The 20,987-nt window shown below is 43.5% G+C and overlaps 1 protein-coding gene across 2 annotated transcripts in view; it reads right to left on the minus strand.

Annotated features, from left to right (window-relative positions):
- CTIF (cap binding complex dependent translation initiation factor) overlaps positions 1 to 20,987 on the minus strand; it is a 419,667-nt gene that overhangs the window by 193,190 nt on the left and 205,490 nt on the right. For both annotated transcript variants that reach the window (XM_082254608.1, XM_082254607.1), the window contains one exon: positions 14,642 to 14,718. In XM_082254608.1, coding sequence (XP_082110734.1) covers positions 14,642 to 14,718 — 77 coding nt within the window. The remainder of the gene's footprint in view (positions 1 to 14,641; positions 14,719 to 20,987) is intronic.

The following is a 20,987-nucleotide window of genomic DNA, read 5'->3' on the forward strand; positions in this document are numbered from 1 at the left end:
TGAGAGCCACAGCAGGAATAAGAAGATGCTTGCCGCTACAAATCGCACCGGTCGCCAGTGTGAATGTAGCCTTAGAGGTCAAGGATCTACTGCCTAATAATGGAGTTAAATATCTGCTATTCGAACCAGTGTGGCACAAAAGAATAGCCGTACTTCTACAGTGAAACCCAGAAACAGCTCTCCCCTGTCCTTTGCATTAAAAAACATAATTGCATGCAACCGGAAACATTCCAAACACCTCCTGAATACAACATTATAGTATGTATCTGCAGACGGGAATCGCCGTTCAAGATAATAACAGTGCCATCATCAATTCGGCACGTGCACTGAGCAGACCCATTAGCTTCTATGGCGTCTCTCGTCTGCAGACAGCACACGCGCTGGACCTGTTTGACTGCCGTGTGGTTCTTACAGTGCTGCAGAGCAGCGCTGAATGCAGCCGTATAGTCACCTTTGTGAACATTACAGCTACACTGAGCAATCATGGCTGTTTACTGTTGAGGAAAATGGGAGGATGTTCCTAAAAATACAGCTATTCTTTAAAAAAAAAAAAAGGCCAGACATATGCCAAAATAGGCCAAGTTAGACCCTCTACTGGAAGAAAAGCTCTTGTTGGAAAATTAAAATGTTTTCTTGACCTTGGTTTATCCAGAAAGCATTTGGCCTTGCTCTATTATTTATTATTGAAAACTTGTATTGTTTTTATAAAGCGCATGGACATAATTATTCAGTCCTATCCGCATCCTTTTCCCATAATTTACATCAAAATGGAAGGGGGCATAACCTCAGCATCAGAGGGAAATCCAGTGTCAATTTTTAAAAGAGGACTGCAATGGGAAAAAGTGAAAAAAATTGGACTTAAAGTAGAATTCTAGTGTACACCCTAACTAAGCCTAATACTGTTCCTTTTCTCTCCTCCTCCTCCTGCTTATGCTTACTAACCTGTGTAAGAAAGACGAAAAAGATGGGATTCCTCTCCCTTGTGCCTGCTAGTGGCAGCTGCAGGGGAGAACAGAGAATATTCCCACCAACGGCTGGTAAAGCACGAATCAGTGGCATCACCTTTAGGCTTCAATGGCCCATCCAATGCCAGAGCTCCCGTCTCTCCCCTGCAGCTGTGCTGGCTAACACTGGAGAATGGGATCACGTGACTGGACAAGAGAAGCCTGAAAATAAGTATAAACCGTACATCTTTCTTACACAGGTTAATAAGCTTAGGAAAAAGTAGGGACAGTTTTAACACTATTTAGGGTGCGAGCGCGAATTCCACTTTAAAGGATAAGTTCACAGTTTAGAAAAAAAATAATAAATGCACATTTTTTTCAGGTAAAAAAATGTGCAATTATAATTTTTTTCTTTTGGAGCCTGTAAAGCATTGCACTAGTAATCAGCAGATCGCTGGTGCCATGCAGGTCTCATTCAGATCTGTCAGTATATCTGTCTGCGTACATCCAGTACGGGCAGGCAGATACACTGGACAGGAAAAAAATGGGCAGGCAGATACACTGGACAGGAAAAAAATCAGGAGGGGGGGGGAGGAGGCGACGGGACTCGGGAGGACGGAGACGCGGGAAGCCGGGGACTGAAGAGTGACCGTCCGTGAGTTAAGTGCACGGGGTCGCTGGGGGGCATGTCACGGCTGGTCAAACACCAGAAGATCCACAATGCTGACTTCCTGCTCCACCAGCATGTTACGCAGGAGATTAGCTGGCATCTCTGCATTTATTGGGGGCAATGCTGTGCATCTCTGCATTTATTGGGGGCAATGCTGTGCATCTCTGCATTTATTGGGGGCAATGCTGTGCACTCTGCATTTATTGGGGGCTGGCTGCTGTGCACTCTGCATTTATTGGGGGGAATTGCTGTGCATCTCTGCATTTATTGGGGGCAATGCTGTGCACTCTGCATTTATTGGGGGGAATTGCTGTGCACTCTGCATTTATTGGGGGAATTGCTGTGCACTCTGCATTTATTGGGGGGAATTGCTGTGCACTCTGCATTTATTGGGGGGAATTGCTGTGCACTCTGCATTTTTTGGGGGCTGGCTGCTGTGCACTCTGCATTTATTGGGGGCATTGCTGTGCACTCTGCAATTTATTGGGGGCAATGCTGTGCACTCTGCAATTTATTGGGGGCAATGCTGTGCACTCTGCAATTTATTGGGGGCATTGCTGTGCACTCTGCAATTTATTGGGGGCATTGCTGTGGCACTCTGCAATTGATTGGGGGCATTGCTGTGGCACTCTGCATTAACGTCTCAACCCCCCCCCCCCCCCCATTGCTCAGTCTAAAGGTTTGCGCTCAGAATTTTTTTTTATTTGCTCAGCACAGTAAAAAATTAGAGGGAACATTGCTGGGAACATGTTCTATGTTAACCCCAAAAACGGGTGAAACATCCAACATGTTCCCAAAGTTAAACTTATCCTTTAGGCCCCTTTCACACATGAGGACCGTTCAGACCTGCCTGTCCTTTTTTTGGCAGATTTGAACGGATGCCCTATATATCTCTATGGGGCATCAGATGTCAGCGGAGACATGTCCGCTGACATCCGATCCGATCCGTCAAATCTGGACGGATGGAAACCCTATTTTCCATCCATCCAGCGGATCGGATGAGAACGGACAGACGGTCCATTCCCATCCGATTCCCCCATAGAGAAGAGCGGGACCTGACAGCTCTGTGTCCGTACACAGCGCGGAGACAGAGCTGCCATCCACCTGCTCAACGGGGGATCGGCAGATCGATCCCCCGCTGAGAAAAACGGAGTCCGCCGATGGACTCCCCTGTGTGAGAGGCCTTAAAGCGACAGTAAAGGCTAAATACAACTATTGTTATTTATACCTACCTATCCTGCAAGCCCTGTTTTAAAAAAAGATCTATGCACTTACCTTTTTTTAATCTTATCTAGTCATGTGATCCAGCAGCTTTGGTTCCCCTGTGTAAAGCCTGGTACACACGATCAAATTATCGAACCAATAATCGTCCGTTTCTTTTCTTTTTGCATGCTGGTCTCATTGAAAACGAAGAGGTTACTCAGCTTACAAAAATGCTCGTATGACAGAATACAAGTGATATAATGTGTTGAATTGTTTTGTAATATATTATTTTGTTTCCGAGCATGCGTAATCTTGCTCTTACGATTTTGTTCAGATGAAAACTGTACTAATTAAATAGAAATTGGACGTTGTGTTCACTTACAATAAAACATTTTTAGCCTGCACCTTCAGGTTTTGTTGTAAGAAAAGTCGGAACCGGCTGTCGAAAGCACTATACTAACAATCAGATAATCGGCCGATCGTTCGTTGTACAAATTCTTATCATGTTTACGGGTCTTAAAGGAGAGCTTGACAACGGCTATGAATTTCGAGAGCCATGACGTCACCCATAGGCTCTCATTGACACTCTGTTGTCAGTGCTCCTTCCTCTCTCCTGCAGCAGTCGCTCATTGACAAAAGGGAGCCAGAGCTGCTGGATCACGTGACGTGGAACATTTTTAGGAACAGTTATGTTCCCCTTATCCTCCACTTTAAATATACAAAAAATAATTTTGTTATACATATCCCATAAGTGCAAAAAATACCTAATGAACCTCTCAGATGTCCAGTGGCCACATTTCCTGCAGTCACTGTATTTACGGAATGGTAAGCTGCAATATATAACATTTTTGTTCTTGAAATATTCTATTTTTTTCCCCTTCTCACATGACAGTGCTTAGACTTGGAGACTGGGTGATCATTTGTGGGTGGTGGTGTAGGAAGTCACATGCTCCCCTATAAAGAACTGTGAATTTCCTCAGCAGTAGGTCAACACATTGAAGAGAAGTATTAGCAAGTGGCGGGGTAGGAAGTCACATGCTCTCCTATACCACAAAGGACTGAATTTCCTCAGTGGTAGGGGGGGCACACTAAAGGTTAGTATTGGTGGGTGGTAGGGTAGGGAATCACATGCTCCCCTAGACCACAAAGGACTGTGAATTTTCGTCAGCGAATAGGAGGGGCACGCTGAAGGTGAGTATTGGTGGGTGGTGGTGTAGGGAGTCACATGCTCCCCTACACTACAAAAGGGCTATGAACTTCCTAAGCAGTAGTTTAAAATATTGAAGAGAAGTATTAGCAAGTGGTGGTGTAGGAAGTCACATGCTCCCCTATACCACAAAGGACTTTGAATTTTCTCAGCAGTAGGGGGGGCACACTGAAGGTAAGTATTGGTGGGTGGTAGTGTAGGGAGTCACATGCTCTGCTATACCGCAAAGGACTATGAATTTCCTCAGCAAAAGGTGAACGCATGGAAGATAAGTTTCGGCAGGTGATGGTGTAGGAAGTCACATGCTAACATGCTCCTCTATACCACAAAGCACTGTGAATTTCATCAATGGTAGGGAAGAGCATCGAAGGTGAACATCGGTGGGTGGCAGTGTGGGGAGTTTTGATTTTAGAAAAGAACAGGTCCCTTTGCCCTGAATACACAAGTGATAGATTTTTTTGGAGATCAAAATAACATTTTATTAGATTACCTTCAAAGGAAAATCACGGTTCTTTTATTTATTTAAAAAACCTTGCATCTCCGTATAATTTGTCATCTTCATACAGTGGCGGAAATAATTATTTGATCCCCTGCAGGTTTTGTAAGTTTGCCCACTTAAAGGAAATTAAAGGTCTATAATTTTTATTTTTTTTTCAGGTATAGTTTAAATGAGACAAGAATATCAACCAAAAATCCAGAAAATAAACACCATACAAATGTTACAAATTGAGTTGCAGTTAAGTGAGTAAAATAAGTATTTCATACCCTATAAACCAACAATAATTCTGGCTCCCACAGACTGGCTACAGTATGTGCTCATGTGGTACACAGATTAGTCCTGTCAATTTAGGAAGGTGCTCCTAATGACAACTCGTTATGTGTATAAAAGACACCTGTCCACAGAATCTTTCTTCCATTCAAACCATGCCATTATGTGCAAGACTAAAGAGCTGTCAAAGGACCTCAGGGACAAGATTGCAGACCTGCACAAGGCTGGAATGGGCTACAAGACCATCAGCAAGAAGCTTGGTGAGAAGGAAACAACTGTTGGAGCGAATATTCGCAAATGGAAGAAATACAAAATAACCATCAATCGCCCTCGGTCTGGAGCTCCATGCAAGATTTCGCCTCATGGGGTAAGGATGATCATAATAAAAGTGAGGGATCAGCCCAAAACTACACAGGATGAGCTTGTGAATGATCTCAAGGCAGTTGGAAAACAGTCACCAAACAAACCATTAGTAACACAATACATCGTCATGGGGTAAAGTCCTGCAGTTCCCGCAATGTCCCCCTCCTCAAGAAGACACATGTACCGACCTGTCTGAAGTTTGCCATTAAACATATAATGAGAAGTATTGTAAGAAAGAGCTGTGGTCAGATGAGACCAAAATTGAGCTCTCTGTCATTAACTCGACTTGCCTTGTTTAGAGGAAGAAAAATGCTAACTATGACCCTAAGAACACCACCCCTATAGTCATGCACGGAGGTGGAAACATTATGCTTTGGGGCAGTTTCTCTGCTAAAAGGTACAGACCGATTTTGCTGCATTAAAGGGCAAATGGACGGGGCCATAAATTGTAAAATCTTGGTTGAGAACCTTCTTCCCTCATCCAGAACACAGAAGAAGGGTTACGGATGGGTCTTCCAGCATGGCAATGACCCAAAATATACCACCAAGGCAACAAAGGAGTGGCTCAAGAAGAAGCAAATTAAGGTCATGGAGTGGGCTAGCCAGTCTCCATACCTTAATCCTATATAAAGGATATGGAGGAAGGTAAAACTTCGAGTTGCCAAGCGACAGCCAAGAAACCTTAAGGATTTAGAGAAGATCTGTGAGGAAGAAAGAACCAAAATCCCTTCTGAGATGTGTGCAAATCTGGTAACCAACTACAAGAAACGTCTTACCTCTGTGCTGGCCAACAAGGGTTTTTCCACCAAGTACTAAGTCATGTTTTACATGGGGATCAAATACCTATTTTACTCACTGAACTGCAACTCAATTTACAACATTTGTATTGTGTGTTTTTTCTGGATATTTGGTTGATATTCTGTCTCTATCATTTAAAATACACCTATGATAAAATTATAGACCCTTTATTTCTTTGTACAAAGTCTGCAGGGGATCGAATAATTATTTTCCCCACTGTATGTACATAAGAAAAGCCATATGGACTAACCGTGCACGCAATCTGTGCTTCCTACTCCAGATGCTGCCCAGTGGTTGTGACTTTTTTTGAGTTTTTTTTTTAAAACAGATTTTTATTTCATCATTCAGATTGCGGAGGCTAAGTGTAACAAAATTGGGGGGGGGTGTATGATTTCCTACCAAACAGCACAGCAGTTATATTGTTAGGACGTGCTCCATGCAGCACTGGGGTTTAGGGACTTTACTCCCACAACTAACTAAAAATCCATGACAATTATCTGATCACCAAGAACAGGTTTGCTCTTGAAGATGGACTTCTGGCTTGCAGAGTGTGCAGTGGGTCCTATTTCCTTCCAAAACTCTAGCCACACTCGGAAGCAAGCACAATGTAAAATGGCAGCAAGGCATGTTCTCTCATGGGGTGTTCCTTACAACAGTGAAAATGGAAACTTTCATCTCACAATTTTGTGATTGGTCTTCAGTATGCGGTAATACTGCCTAAAACATCGATCCTATATAAATATGGGAAATGAAAACATTCATGCAGAAGGAAAATTAAACTATTTCTATGTCAATCAGAAAGGGCCTTTAATCCTTCCATGCGCCAGTCAATGCACAATGCTTCTTTTACCCAATGACTAAAACAAGCCTGAGCACACATGCTGCACCCCCATATACTGTCACCGCTGAACCTGTTTTCTGTCAGCCCCACGCATCTGCTGAAAGAAGGACCTGGGGCCCGTCCAGATCATGTGTGCAACAGAATGGCTCTAAACAAGCTCCTTTAATCATGTGAAGGAATAAAATGAGTTACGAGCACAAGTTTAACATATAAAGGAAGAAAGTTCCTCTTTACGGGACGAGTGCAGATCCTGGGTAATTAGGAGCATGTGTATTGTCTGACACAACCAGGACTGTCCTCACGTTGTGCGCTTGAGGGGTCCATATTGCAGGATGGGAAGGGAGCACCAGAATGTTCTATCTGCAAGTGACACTTGGCAAAAAGGACAACATCAACCAAGGCGGGTTTTATTTGGGAGCATAAATAACAACAGACAAAGGGAGGAAAGGTACAAATAATGAAAAATTAAATCAATCGAATATATAAAGTACCCACTCGCTCAGAAATGAGCGGAACTCAAATGGCAAAACTATAGCATATAAAAAAGATTGGGACAACTAGAAAAAGAGGTGTTGCCCAAACAAAGCGCCATTAGTTAGAGTAGCAGGGGTATAGCAAAAAATGGGTCTACAGAAAAAACACGGAAACCAATTCTTAATGAAAAAAGTATAAAAATGTATTAAATACACAAAACAGAACATACGGTTCCAGTGTATAATTAAAAGACACAACCTTCCACCTCACCACTATAAATAGACCATGTGGTAGTTAAAGAACAAAAAAAAATTGGGATTCTAATAGATCCACGTATAAAAGGGAACCCACCTACATAGTTAGGTTGAAATAAAGACAAGTCCATCTAGCTCAACCAATAAAAAACAAAAAATAAAACAACCATACAATCCCATATACACAACCCTATACCCACAGTTGGTCCAGAGGAAGGTGAAAAACCCCAGCAGAGCATGATCCAATTTGCTACAGCAGAGAAAAAAAAATTAATTCCTGAACCCCTGAGAGGCAATCGGATATTCCCTGGAACAACTTTACCTATAAACATTAGTCCCCAGTTATATTATGTACACCTAGGAAAGAATTCAGGCCTTTTTTAAAGCAATCTAGTGAGCTAGCCAGAACCACCTTTGGAGGGAGTCTATTCCACATTTTCACAGCTCCATCTGTGAAGAAATATTTCCGCATTTGGAGATGAAATCTCTTTTCCTCTAGACGTAAAGAGTGCCCCTTGTCCTCGGTGATGACCTTAAACTTATGCTTGTTCTGATATTACCAGCACCCAATGTGTACAGCTGAGCATCACACCTACCCTATTTAGCCAAAGATACAGTGGGCACGAAAAGTATTCAGACCCCCTTAAATTTTTCACTCTTTGTTATATTGCAGCCATTTGCTAAAATCATTTAGGTTCATTCTTCTTCCTCATGAATGTACACATAGCACCCCATACTGACAGAAAAACACAGAATTGTTGACATTGTTGCAGATTTATTAAAAAAGAAAAACTGAAATATCACATGGTCGTAAGTATTCAGACCCTTTGCGCAGTATTTAGTAGAAGCCCCCTTTTGATCTAATACAGCCAGGAGTCTTTTTGGGAAAGATGCAACAGGTCTTTCACACCTGGATTTGGGGATCCTCTGCCATTCCTCCTTGCAGATCCTCTCCAGTTCTGTCAGGTTGGATGGTAAACGTTGGTGGACAGCCATTTTTAGGTCTCTCCAGAGATGCTCAATTGGGTTTAAGTCAGGGCTCTGGCTGGGCCATTCAAGAACAGTCACGGAGTTGTTGTGAAGCCACTCCTTCGTTATTTTAGCTGTGTGCTTAGGGTCATTGTCTTGTTGGAAGGTAAACCTTCGGCCCAGTCTGAGGTCCAGAGCACTCTGGAGAAGGTTTTTGTCCAGGATATCCCTGTACTTGGCAGCATTCATCTTTCCCTCGATTGCAACCAGTCGTCCTGTCCCTGCAGCTGAAAAACACCCCCACAGCATGATGCTGCCACCACCATGCTTCACTGTTGGGACTGTATTGGACAGGTGATGAGCAGTGCCTGGTTTTCTCCACACATACCGCTTAGAATTAAGGCCAAAAAGTTCTATTTTGGTCTCATCAGACCAGGGAATCTTATTTCTCACCTTTCCATGAGTCCTTCAGGTGTTTTTTTTTAGCAAACTCCATGCGGGCTTTCATGTGTCTTACACTGAGGAGAGGCTTCCGTCGGGCCACTCTGCCATAAAGCCCCGACTGGTGGAGGGCTGCAGTGATGGTTGACTTTCTACAACTTTCTCCCATCTCCTGACTGCATCTCTGGAGCTCAACCACAGTGATCTTTGGGTTCTTCTTTACCTCTCTCACCAAGGCTCTTCTCCCCCGATAGCTCAGTTTGGCCGGACGGCCAGCTCTAGGAAGGGTTCTGGTCATCCCAAACGTCGGTTGACTTTCTACAACTTTCTCCCATCTCCTGACTGCATCTCTGGAGCTCAACCACAGTGATCTTTGGGTTCTTCTTTACCTCTCTCACCAAGGCTCTTCTCCCCCGATAGCTCAGTTTGGCCAGACGGCCAGCTCTAGTAAGGGTTCTGGTCATCCCAAACGTCTTCCATTTGAGGATTATGGAGGCCACTGTGCTCTTAGGAACCTTAAGTGCAGCAGAAATCTTTTTGTAACCTTGGCCAGATCTGTGCCTTGCCACAATTCTGTCTCTGAGCTCTTCAGGCAGTTCCTTTGACCTCATGATTCTCATTTGCTCTGACATGCATTGTGATCTGGAAGGTCTTATATAGACAGGTGTGTGGCTTTCCTAATCAAGTCCAATCAGTACAATCAAACACAGCTGGACTCAAATGAAGGTGTAGAACCATCTCAAGGATGATCAGAGGAAATGGAAAGCACCTGAGTTAAATATATGAGTGTCACAGCAAAGGGTCTGAATACTTAGGACCATGTGATATTTCAGTTTTTCTTTTTTAATAAATCTGCAACAATGTCAACAATTCTGTGTTTTTCTGTCAGTATGGGGTGCTATGTGTACATTCATGAGGAAGAAGAATGAACTTAAATGACTTTAGCAAATGGCTGCAATATAACAAAGAGTGAAAAATTTAAGGGGGTATGAATACTTTTCGTACCCACTGTATGTGGACAATCCTCCTAATTACCGGGTTCAGGTGTTTTCAATGAAGGGTAGTGTGAAAGAAGAAAGCTGTGCCCCAAAAAAGTCAGGCAGAGGGAAAAGGACTAGTCATGAATGTTGTCCTTGGTCTCCCTTCAGCTGAACATTTCACCATTACTGACTTGGTACCTTGCACAGCATTGTGTCTCTGTATAAAGGTGGCTGTCTTTAACAGGGTTTTGCCTTCCTGTGTTGCTATGGCTATGTGGTGGTTTTTTATAGCTTAGAAGCTTAGATATGTGAATGGTTAGATTTTTGTTACACGTGTTTGCAAATTAACCTATTGGGCTGGTTTATGGGATCAGCACAGGAAGTGAGGCTACAGAATATGATGTAGCAGGAAATAGAAGTGGGGAATAGGACTTTGAACAGGCCATGCGCTCAGACAGACAGTTGTTCTGGAAGACAAAGACTTGTTCTGGAGACAGAGGAGGGCTCTATATTGATGATTTCCTGCAAATGCTTGTAGAAAAAGCCTGCGTCCTTGTTGCCTATGGAGATCCTGAACCTGCTCTAACCTGAGCTAAGTACCTTCTTAGCGTCTTCATGCTCATTCGCTAGCGTATTTATGCTTGTTGTATATACAGCGGGTAAAATAGGTATTGAACTTGTCACCATTTTTCTAGGTAAATATATTTCTAAAGGTGCTACTGGCATGAAATTTTCACCATGTCGGTAACAACCCATGCAATCCATTCATACAAAGAAACCAAAACAAAAGTTCAGAGATTAACTTATGTGTAATAAAATGGAATTACACAGGGGAAAAGTATTGAACACGCTAACTGAAATTTATTTAATACTTTGTATAAAATCCTTTGTTGGTAATGACAGCTTCAAGACGTCTCCTGTATAGAGAAACTAGTCGCATGCGTTGCTCAGGTGCGATTTTGGTCCATTTTTCCACAGTCTTCAAATCTTGATGGTTCTGTGGGCCTCTTCTATGAACTCTGAACTTTTTTCCATAGGATTTTCTATTGGGCTCACGTCAGGGGATTGGCTGGGCCATTCTAGCAGCTTTTTTTTTTCTTTGAAAGCAACTAAGAGTTTCCTTGGCTTTGTGGGTGTTTTTTGGGGTGATGTGCTATTTGACCTCCAAACATGGTGTGTATTATGGCATGCAAAGAGTTCAATTTTGGTCTCATCTGACCAGACTATATTCTCCCAGTATTTCACAGGCTTGTCTAAATGTTGTGCAGCAAAATTTAAAATGAGCTTCAACATGCTTCTTCTTCAATGGAGTCTTGCGTGGTGAGCGTGCATACAATTGTACCTGCTAATTCCAGGTATTTGTGGAGCTCTCCACATACGGTCCTTGGCTCTTGGACAACTCTTCTGATAATTCTTTTCACTCCTCTGTCAGAAATCTTGCAAAGAGCACCTGGCTGTGGCCGGTTTATGGCGAATTGAAGTTCTGAATTATGGACCCAACAGTACTCACTGGAATATTCAGAAGTTTAGAAATCCTTCTGTAACCAATGCCATCAGTATGTTTTGCAACAATAAGGTTGTGAAGGTCTTGAGAGAGCGCTTTGCTTTTACTCATGAGTTGTTTCTTGTGTGACACCTTGGTAATGAGACACCATTTTATAGACCATCAGTTGAGACTGAACCAGCTGATATTATTGTGCACTGACAAGGTGCAGGGTTGCTTTCTAATTACTGATAGATTTCAGCTAGTGTCTTGGCTTTCCCTGCCTTTTTGCATCTCCCTTTCTTCATGTGTTCAATACTTTTTCCCCATGTCATTCCATTTTACTACACAACTTAATTTCTTAACTTACTTGTTTTGGTTTCTTTGTATATATGGATTGGAAGGGTTGTTACTGACAAGTGGTGAAAATGTCATGTCAATAGCGTCTTTAGAAATATATTTTTCTACAAAAATGGTGATGTGTTCAGTACTTAGTTTACCTGCTGTATCTACCAGTCTTGTGTTGTATACCTAAAATTGTCATAGTTTGTATGTACAGCATTTCCATTTAGGAAGGTATAATATTACACTGCAGAGAATTTTTCTAAGCTTCCTTACTTATAATGCAAAGTAACCTTAATAGATACCAAACAAAACACTTCTCTGATGTCATAGCCTCCACCAAGGAGAACAGTGAGCGGCACAGTAACGACATCACCAAATCTGGAGACTAGGAGTGAGAAGCTGCAGTGCCTTAGATCTCACACTGCAGATATACAGATTGGAAATGAAGATGTTCCAGGGATTTGCTCAGACACAATTAACATTCTCTATAACGTAGCAAATCTTTCGCGTTCAGTTCCATGGCATACAATGACATTTTGGACAATAGTGTACCTCCAACCATTACTAACAGTTTGGGAAAGGCCCTTTTCCATTCCAGCATGACTGTGCCCCTGTGCACAATGCCAGCTCCATAAAGACATGGCTTAACCAGTTTGGTGCAGAGAAGCGCAAGTGACCTCAACCCTACTAAACACCTTTGGGATGAAATGGAATGCCGATTGTGATTAAGTCTGCAGGATGCTGCAAAAGCTTGTGGAAAGCCTTACTAGAGGTGTGGAGGCTGTTACAGTCGCAAAAGGGTGGCCAACTTCATAATAATACTCATGGTTATAACATGTGATGTCCAACAGTCTCATATAGGATGTAATGGTTAGGTATCCACAAACCTTTGCTCATACAGTATATAGTAGTAGTTAATAATGTCCAATAAGAAGCACGGCAAGTAACATTCATCCACTTAAATATATACAGCGATAGTAGTAATCAACTAAGTTACACAAAGTTTACCTTCGGCCAACTGTTTACATTGTGAACAGAGTGGAGAAAGTTAGAACGTCTGTCAGGTTTTTACAGCTCCATCAGTGAGGTTTCATCTCAACTGTTGTCCCCATGAAAGGAGTTTGGGAAATCTTCAAATGGGACACAAAGCGAGGTCTCCTTTAAGGAAACCAACATTACAACCTACTTCAGGGCCCGTTAAGCCACTGCAGTCCTGATGTTTTTATTTATTTTACCAATAAAAAGGAAATTCATGTTGGCAGGAACAGTCAACCTTTTAAAGTGGAACTCTGGCCAAATATTGCCATCTCAACAGACTCTTACAGCTGCAAGCATCCTTTATGAGCAATGGCTTTAAACATCTAATTAGTAACAAATTTTGGCAGAATCCACAGGAAATTCAAGCTGTGGGTGACCCTTCCAGCACCACTTTGCTCGACTAAAGCCAATTGTTAAATCAACTTTTGTTGAAGGAACTGGTTAGAAAACGGTTGTCTAAATAGTGTCTACATCCAGTCAGATGCAGGCGTTGCTTGGGCATTTTGATACCCGGCAGTGCTGGTTGTCAGAATACAATAGCTGGATTGGAAGAGCCACCAACGCCGTTAGTATCTTGCAGACTGAACTATAGAAATCTAAACATGTGAGGCCAGCTTAAAGTGGAATACCAGTCAAAACCCAACTAACTCTAAATCTACTCTCTTCCACATTCTAAGCCTAATCTATCTAACCCTGTAAAGTAAACATCGCTATATTTACCTTCTCTGCTCTGATCGCACACTGAGCTGTCAGTGGTGGCTTCAGTGTGTGGGAGTGCGCAGGGGAGGCAACCGACAACAGAAGCCCCATAGTAACTCTATGGGTGACGTCACTTCCCAGGCATTTCCTAGCCATTGTCGGCTTTCTCCTGTACACAGCATCCGTCGCTGGAGACCAGACATAAAAGGCTGCAGACTTCGCCAAAGTTCACTGCGCTTCTGACACCATCCACTGCCCTACTGAATTACCTGACACCGTCCACTGCCCCACTGACACCGTCCACTGCCCCACTGACACCGTCCACTGCCCCACTGACACCGTCCACTGCCCCACTGACACCGTCCACTGCCCCACTGACACCGTCCACTGCCCCACTGACACCGTCCACTGCCCCACTGACACCGTCCACTGCCCCACTGACACCGTCCATGTTTTAAAATGCTTGTTTACTTCAATTTCACACACGGATGTGTGTTTGAGCTTAGGGGTGCACACCCTAATGCAATAGGCTGCGCTCACTTATGGCTGCAGAACAGGTAAGTACAGCGATTTTTGCTTTACAGGGTTAGATAGATTAGGCTTAGAAGGTGGCAGAGAGCAGGTTTAGCGTCAGATAGGTTTTGGCTGGAATTGTACTCTCCTCTATCAGTCTGCTATTGGGACACTGAAAAGACAGCAGAACACTAATGGAGTAATCACATTGCTCCCCTCCTAGAAGTGTGTTTACATTGTTAGACTGACAGCACAAAGAAAGTGCACTAACTGGTCCACGGTGTTGCCTCTCCTTGTTTGATATTTGTCTGGAGCTCCAATTTATCTGTATGCAAAAATCCCTTCAGCCCTCATACACATTGAATGCGGCTTTGAAATAGTGCGACTTCATCTGAAATTACACAATTTCAAAGCCACATTTCAGTGCGACTTGAAAGCCCTATGTGTGGCTTCATGCACAGATGTCTATTAAAGTCACACCTGAAATCGCCAAAAGTAGTGCAGGAACTACCTTTGCAAATCGGTTTGGAGCGTTGCCATTGCCCGCAATAGGCTGCGACTTGTCTTGTGAAAATGATAAATCAATCAAATATGAATGAGGGCTCAAACTTCATTCAAACAGGCATTCGACAATACCATTTAACACTCACCGCCTGTCGTTTCTTCTCCTCCGGAATAACTTTTTGGTTTGTGCTATCTCTGCTTCGTTAGGCAGCGGGTGATATCCCTGGGAGGAAGAAAGAGAAAAAAATGGCAGTTAATCTGTGAAACTTTGTTAGCAAACAATGTGCCCTACAGTGACACCGGCATTGAGAGTCTGTACGTCGCAATGAGAAAAACATGCGAAACACAGAATGTAAGGATTCGATAGGGGAAAAACATAGCACTCATGACACAAGGACCTTGTGAGGACACATATAAAATAGGTTACCAAGGTAACGGTAGTCTGAGCCGAGGACAGCGTTTAACTTCCCTCTTACGCCTATGAATGGAATTACAATCTTTGCGGCTGTATTACGCACACGGTGCTTTTAGAATTTACAAACAAAAGACCTGTATTGTGTATTAGACAATGCCGCATGAGAGCCGTGCTCATACCAGAGTTGCAGTTAACTTAGTTAAACTCCACAGGAAGGTTTCTGATGCTACAAGTCTTTAGTATGGTCAAGATTATCCCGATTAAATTTATTGATATAATAAAAAACTTTGCTGCTAAACCATACTTCCCATAAAATCTGTAAAAGAAGAGCGTAAAATACTTTCCTGATGCCTGCGCCTGTTCTATCAGAATAGCGCTACCTATCAGATTCTGCAACCGGAAGTGATGTAGGGACTAGAACAACTTACTGCGCATGTGCCATGCCTTCCAACATGGCTGCTATCCGTCCCCTGACCCCAGATATCATTACCCTGTCCTGTAGTAATGAAGGGGTCAGCTGGAAAAATCACTGATTGCTGCCGTGGACACAGGAGAGCGACAGTCCTAAAAGTGGCAATTTGTAAGCAGACTGTTGGTGAGTGCTGTTTTTTGGGGTGTTCTGTCAGAATACCACTACCTATCAAATTCTGCAACCAGAAGGGAGGTATGGACTAGAACAACTTACTGCGCATGCGTTCCAACATGGCCGATATGCGTTCCAATAGGTTTCCTAATATGACAGAACACGAAGCAGAGGCGGACATCTTCTTACACCCTCACAAGTCTTGAATTTTATATTTATTTTAGCAGTAAACTCACCTTATATACTGAAATAGACTATTTTCCCGCAACCGAGTGAAGAAGTCTTTTTCACTATATAATCAGTTTGACGCTGAGCAGTGTGGGGTGTACCAAGATGGCCGTCGCCACCATCTACCTGCAGGTTTCTCGCTATACTTACTAGAATACAATAATACAAATGTAATACTGTGAATCATTATATAAGGTGAGTTTACTGCTAAAATAAATGTAAAATTGAGGATTTGTGTCGGTGTACGGTGGTTTTTCCAGCTGACCCATTCATTACTACAGGACAGGGTAATGATGTCTGGGGTCAGGGGAAGGACCCATTGAGTGCAGCAGGGGACACAAGCAAACTTCAGAGGAGGATTTCTCCTTACTGGAAAGGTATTTGGCAAAGTGGACAGCAGCTGAGATTAAGGCAGGCCATAGACGGCATGAATTTCTTTCCTGCAAACACAGGTTCACACGATGCCCCATCAACACATACAGTGCTGACAGGGGATTCCCTCCTGCCAAGCCATTGCTTGCAATTATTGCTAGTGACTATAGCAGCCACTAGCTAAAATCGCAAGTGACTCCAGCAGAGTGGTTGTTGGTACATTCAGCCTGCCCACACAGTTTGAATCTCAGACAGTTCCTGCTGAACCGTACAAGATTTGAACAGTCTATGGCCGGCCTGTTTTACTTTACACTGTATTCTTTTACAGGTTTTCTGAAAAATTTTGGCTTAGCAACAGGGTGGCTTTTTAAAATTGAAAAGATGTGAACAGGCAGGCTTTCTATCACAGAAGAGACAGTCTGGGGAATTCAAAACAGCCTTTCTGGCAGTAGTTTCCCTTTAGGACTACCTGCACCTAATTCAGGCAAGCATTGGTGCCACTGTTGGTATCATTACCGACACGTGCAGCAAATTTAGGTAGTTCTTGCTACCGCCACTTTGGGAAGCGGTTGCTATGGCAGCGAAAAATTCTTAAAGCATTACCACCAGATCTCAGACTAGGACACTGGTGGTAATTCCAGTGATTCTAAAGGCAGGTGGGTTTTCTTTATTACCTTAAAGCAGGTCTTTACCCTTTCAACATGTTGCCTCCTACCTACCCCTCCCCTGCACCAATCGGTCACTCTTCAGGTGCATCATCAGGAAGCCACTGGCTCAACCCAGAAGAGCTGACAGCTTACTGATGATGTCACAGAAGAAGATGGTGGTGCAGGACCAGGGGCAGAAGGCAGAAAAGAAACAATCTCAGGAGGACATTGCTGGATCCACTGGGCAGGTGGGTATCTTAAATGGCAAAAAACAGTATCTCTCCTGCGCTCAAGTGGTATGCGGGAAGGTGAATATTCTAAGTGTTTTTTTAGGCACAGATATGATGGTCTTGCTGCCCCCCTCAGGACCAAGGGTATCCAATAAACACTAAAACAATAACAAGAGAAGGGAGCACTGACCTTGTGCATTACCACTAGAAAGTTAATTAAAATCAAAAATGGGTAGCGTACAATATACTCACAAACATAGTATATGTACAAGCATATAGGAAATGGGAACCACTCACCTCCAGAACACTTCTCTGCTGCTGGATAGCGTGATCACGCTTAGCAGAAATACAAGATCTCCATTTTCCTCTGTGACAGAACAGCGGTCTTTTTACATTGGCAGACCGCCGTTCTGCCTCTTTTCGGAACGATTAGTGGGTCCAGCAGCCATCGCGGCCACCAGACCCCACTGATTGGCTCCCACCGTGTGTCCAATCACAGTGGGAGCAGGAGAGGGGCTCTGGCGGCACACGCGCCCCAGATCATGTGCACAAAATTACGTACATGTATGTGATTTTGCACAGCCAGGCCGCCCTGCCGCAGTGAATGTGCAGCAGGCGGTTCGAAAGTGGTTAATGCATTCTCTGCATTAAGGTTAAAACCTTCTGCAAGCAGCTACCCCCTAGTTCCCCCTTACACTTACCTCAGCTCAATCCTAATTCCAGCGATGTGCACAAGAGCAGAGGCTCTCTCCTTCCTCATTGGCTCAGAGACAGCAGCAGGATTTTTTGGCTGCTGCTGTCATTTACAACCAGTGAGGAGGGAGTGGGCCTGAGCCACATTCTGTGTGTTCATGAACACACACACTGTGGGGCTTGGGAATCAGCACGCATAAGTGCCCCACAGCAAGCAGTTTGCTATGGGAGCACTCAGCGGTGGGGAAAAGCAAGGAGCACCAGTAGTGACCCAGGAGGAGAAGGATCTGGGGTGCTCTGTGTAAATCCGTTGAACAGAGCAGGTAAGCATGACATGTTTGTTATTGTAGTAAAAAAAGACTGAGCATTTATGTACAGACCAACTCTTGGCTGGAGTACAGAGATACACCAGTACTCAGAGATGGCAATGCCTGTGCAGGGAAGCGTTCATGCTAAGGCCAACTTCCCACACTGTGCTGTATCCCCGGTCCCATTCTGCTGTCGGTTGGGAGATTCCCCGGCTGAAAGCTAAATGTAAAATGAGGGATACAGGTGATGTCATTGCCAACACCCATATTTGGGAAATTATTTGTCACCACCTAGGCAGAACCTTATGAAGATTTGAGAGACTAGTTCCCCTTTAGGTCCACTTTACTTTTTGGTTGGGAGCACATGGCATTAGGCGCATTCGAAAGCGACTATGGATCCATCTGCTGTCATTCAACAGTAAAGCAGATCTGATGGGGTGTTCTGCTGAAAACGTCAACGGTGAGCATACACCAGGAATGATTGAAGATTTCGACCACTTGGTGATTTCACAGAACAGTGGCAGCCTTTACACTCCGGTACACGCTATAATGAGTGGCCATTGTTAGCCTGCCCGCTAGTTGTCACCACCTCGGAGGTGACCATGTTTTTGGTTACTAGAGGGTGGATAAGCATTTTCCACTCATTATAGCGTGTACCGGAGTGTATACCCTGCCGCCTCTGTTCTGTTAAAACACAAAGTTGTCGAAATCTCCAAATATTCATGATGTACAGTCACCGGAAGTGACGTGATTGGAGTTTTCGGCAGAAAAGGGGAACTAGTCCATCAGGCTCTGCTCACTGCAGTACAAAACTCATGTGCAGAATGACCTCAACATTTAGTTGTTGTGAATGACAAAAGGCTGAGGGCATTCTGCGCTGCAAACTGTAAATGACATTCATGGGAGATCTAAATAGTAACAGTGAACAATCAGAGGCAGCAGCATCGAATGCACGCAGCTCAACTCATACAGACCTAATCGGGTGTATGCCCACATGATTTCAGATGCAGTACAGACTTTTGATGCTCAGTCTTGCTGGCGACAAATCTAATACCGCCAAGTGCATGATCCCTAATTGCGGTTTGCACAATCCTATAAAAAAACTAAAATCCTATCAGTGATTATGACGTGGTTGGGTTCAGAAGGGTAAAGAATGGTCTGGATGTGTTCTGTTCTGCCATTAACATTCTACACACTTTACATCCTGACCTTCCGATCTTCACCCCCATATTGCAAAAATCTTCTTTTACTGTCTCTGAAGATTTTGCCAACTAATGAAAAAGCAATTATCGTTAAGACTTCCTAGCAGAGCACCACGTTTAAAAGATCATCCGGCGATACAAAAGGCCCGTCAGAGTAAGAAAAGCAACACTCACAACATTAAAGGATCTGCTTTTAGTTACCGCAGAAAACTTTGGACTCGGGACAGACGCAGCTCATTAAAAAGGCTTATTGCACATGCAAAAATCTCTCTTGTGATTCCAAATGATTATTTTAGAACACTCCCCCCCTTTCTAACAAATATTTGCTCCTGGAAAGGAAAATATATATGCATATCGACATCTGGTGTTAATATGGGTGCCAAGTGGTCTAATCAATACTCTGCCTACTAATTAATATGGGAAGAAAGGAAACTGTGATAAGAAGATTTTCAATACTTTGTTTCCAAGGGAAAGTATATTGTATTTTCTATGACAGGGCTTGACAAAATTTGCTTTGAATCTAGGAGACAGCTAAAAAAGGGCACTGATGAGGCTGCACTGATAGGGGTACTGATGAGGCCGAATTGATAGAAGCACTGATAGTGGCACTGAGGAGGCCACACTAATAAGGTAGCATTTATGGACACCGATAAGGCTGCACTGATAGGGACACTGATAGGGCAACACTTATAGGGGGCACTGATAAGGCAGCATTAATCAGGACTGATAAGGCGGCACTGATAAGGCAGCATTAATGGGCACTGATAAGGCAGCATTAATGGGCAATAATATAGGCACTGATGAGGCTGCACTGATAAGGCAGCATTGATGGGCACTAATATGGGCACTGATAAGGCAGCATTGATGGGCATGGGCATCCGCAAGGGGGGGGGGCAAGCACCCTCCCTGGAATCTCAACTTCCCCTTCAAAGCAGTGGTTAAGCCACTTTATACCATCCTGTCTGGTCTGTTTAATAATCCTGTGTAGTATGTTTTTTTATAAAAATAAGCTGTTCTTTACCAGTTTTCAAAGTGCCGGTTGCCGCTCACCTGACCCGCCAGCTCTTTTCTTTCCCTGTCTGACAGCTGCCTGCAGTGGGTGGGGCCGAGGACGTCAGTCGGGAGGGAAGGAGGAGAGGCCGAGAGGAGCAGAGAGGCAACGGGTCACATGAGCGGAGCTCGACACTCTGAAAACTGGTAAAGAACGGCCTATTTTTACAAAACACAGACACGGGGCACACAGGATTAGTAAACAGACTGTAGACCGGATATGAAACTTTAAATGAAATTACAGCAGCAGGAGGGGAGGATGTGGGCACTGGCACAGGAGCAGACAGGCGGGGGGGGGGGGGGAGAGGACAGAGGAGACAGAGGAGGACAGGAGGGCTGCAAATGATGGAGGCAAGTAAACTGACCATGGTGCCAGGGCTCATCGGCCATGGCATTCCATGGTCAGTTTACAGAGGGGAGGACATAGCCAGACATAGTCAGCCAAGTGTTTTAGGCGATAAAAGGGCAAAATCACACAGCACTGGCACTGCATGACATGCTTTAAGAGAACAGGATCTATCTATCTATCTATATATATATATATATATATATTTTTTTTTTTTTAAAGTTAAATGCTCTAAAAATAAATTCTGCAGATTTCCCTTTAAAAATTAATACTCGCGAGTCGCGGCTCGTGTAAAATGAAGATTTGTTTGCAAAACTTTATCACAGAAACTAAGAAAAATCTATTTTTCTTTAAAAACATTTGGTATTTTGTTTTAATAGCAAAAAATAATAAAAAATCCAGTGGTGATCAAATACCA

This window comes from Pelophylax lessonae, assembly GCF_965119305.1.
Source record: "Pelophylax lessonae genome assembly, chromosome: 1".
NCBI classification, from domain to species: Eukaryota; Metazoa; Chordata; class Amphibia; order Anura; family Ranidae; genus Pelophylax; species Pelophylax lessonae.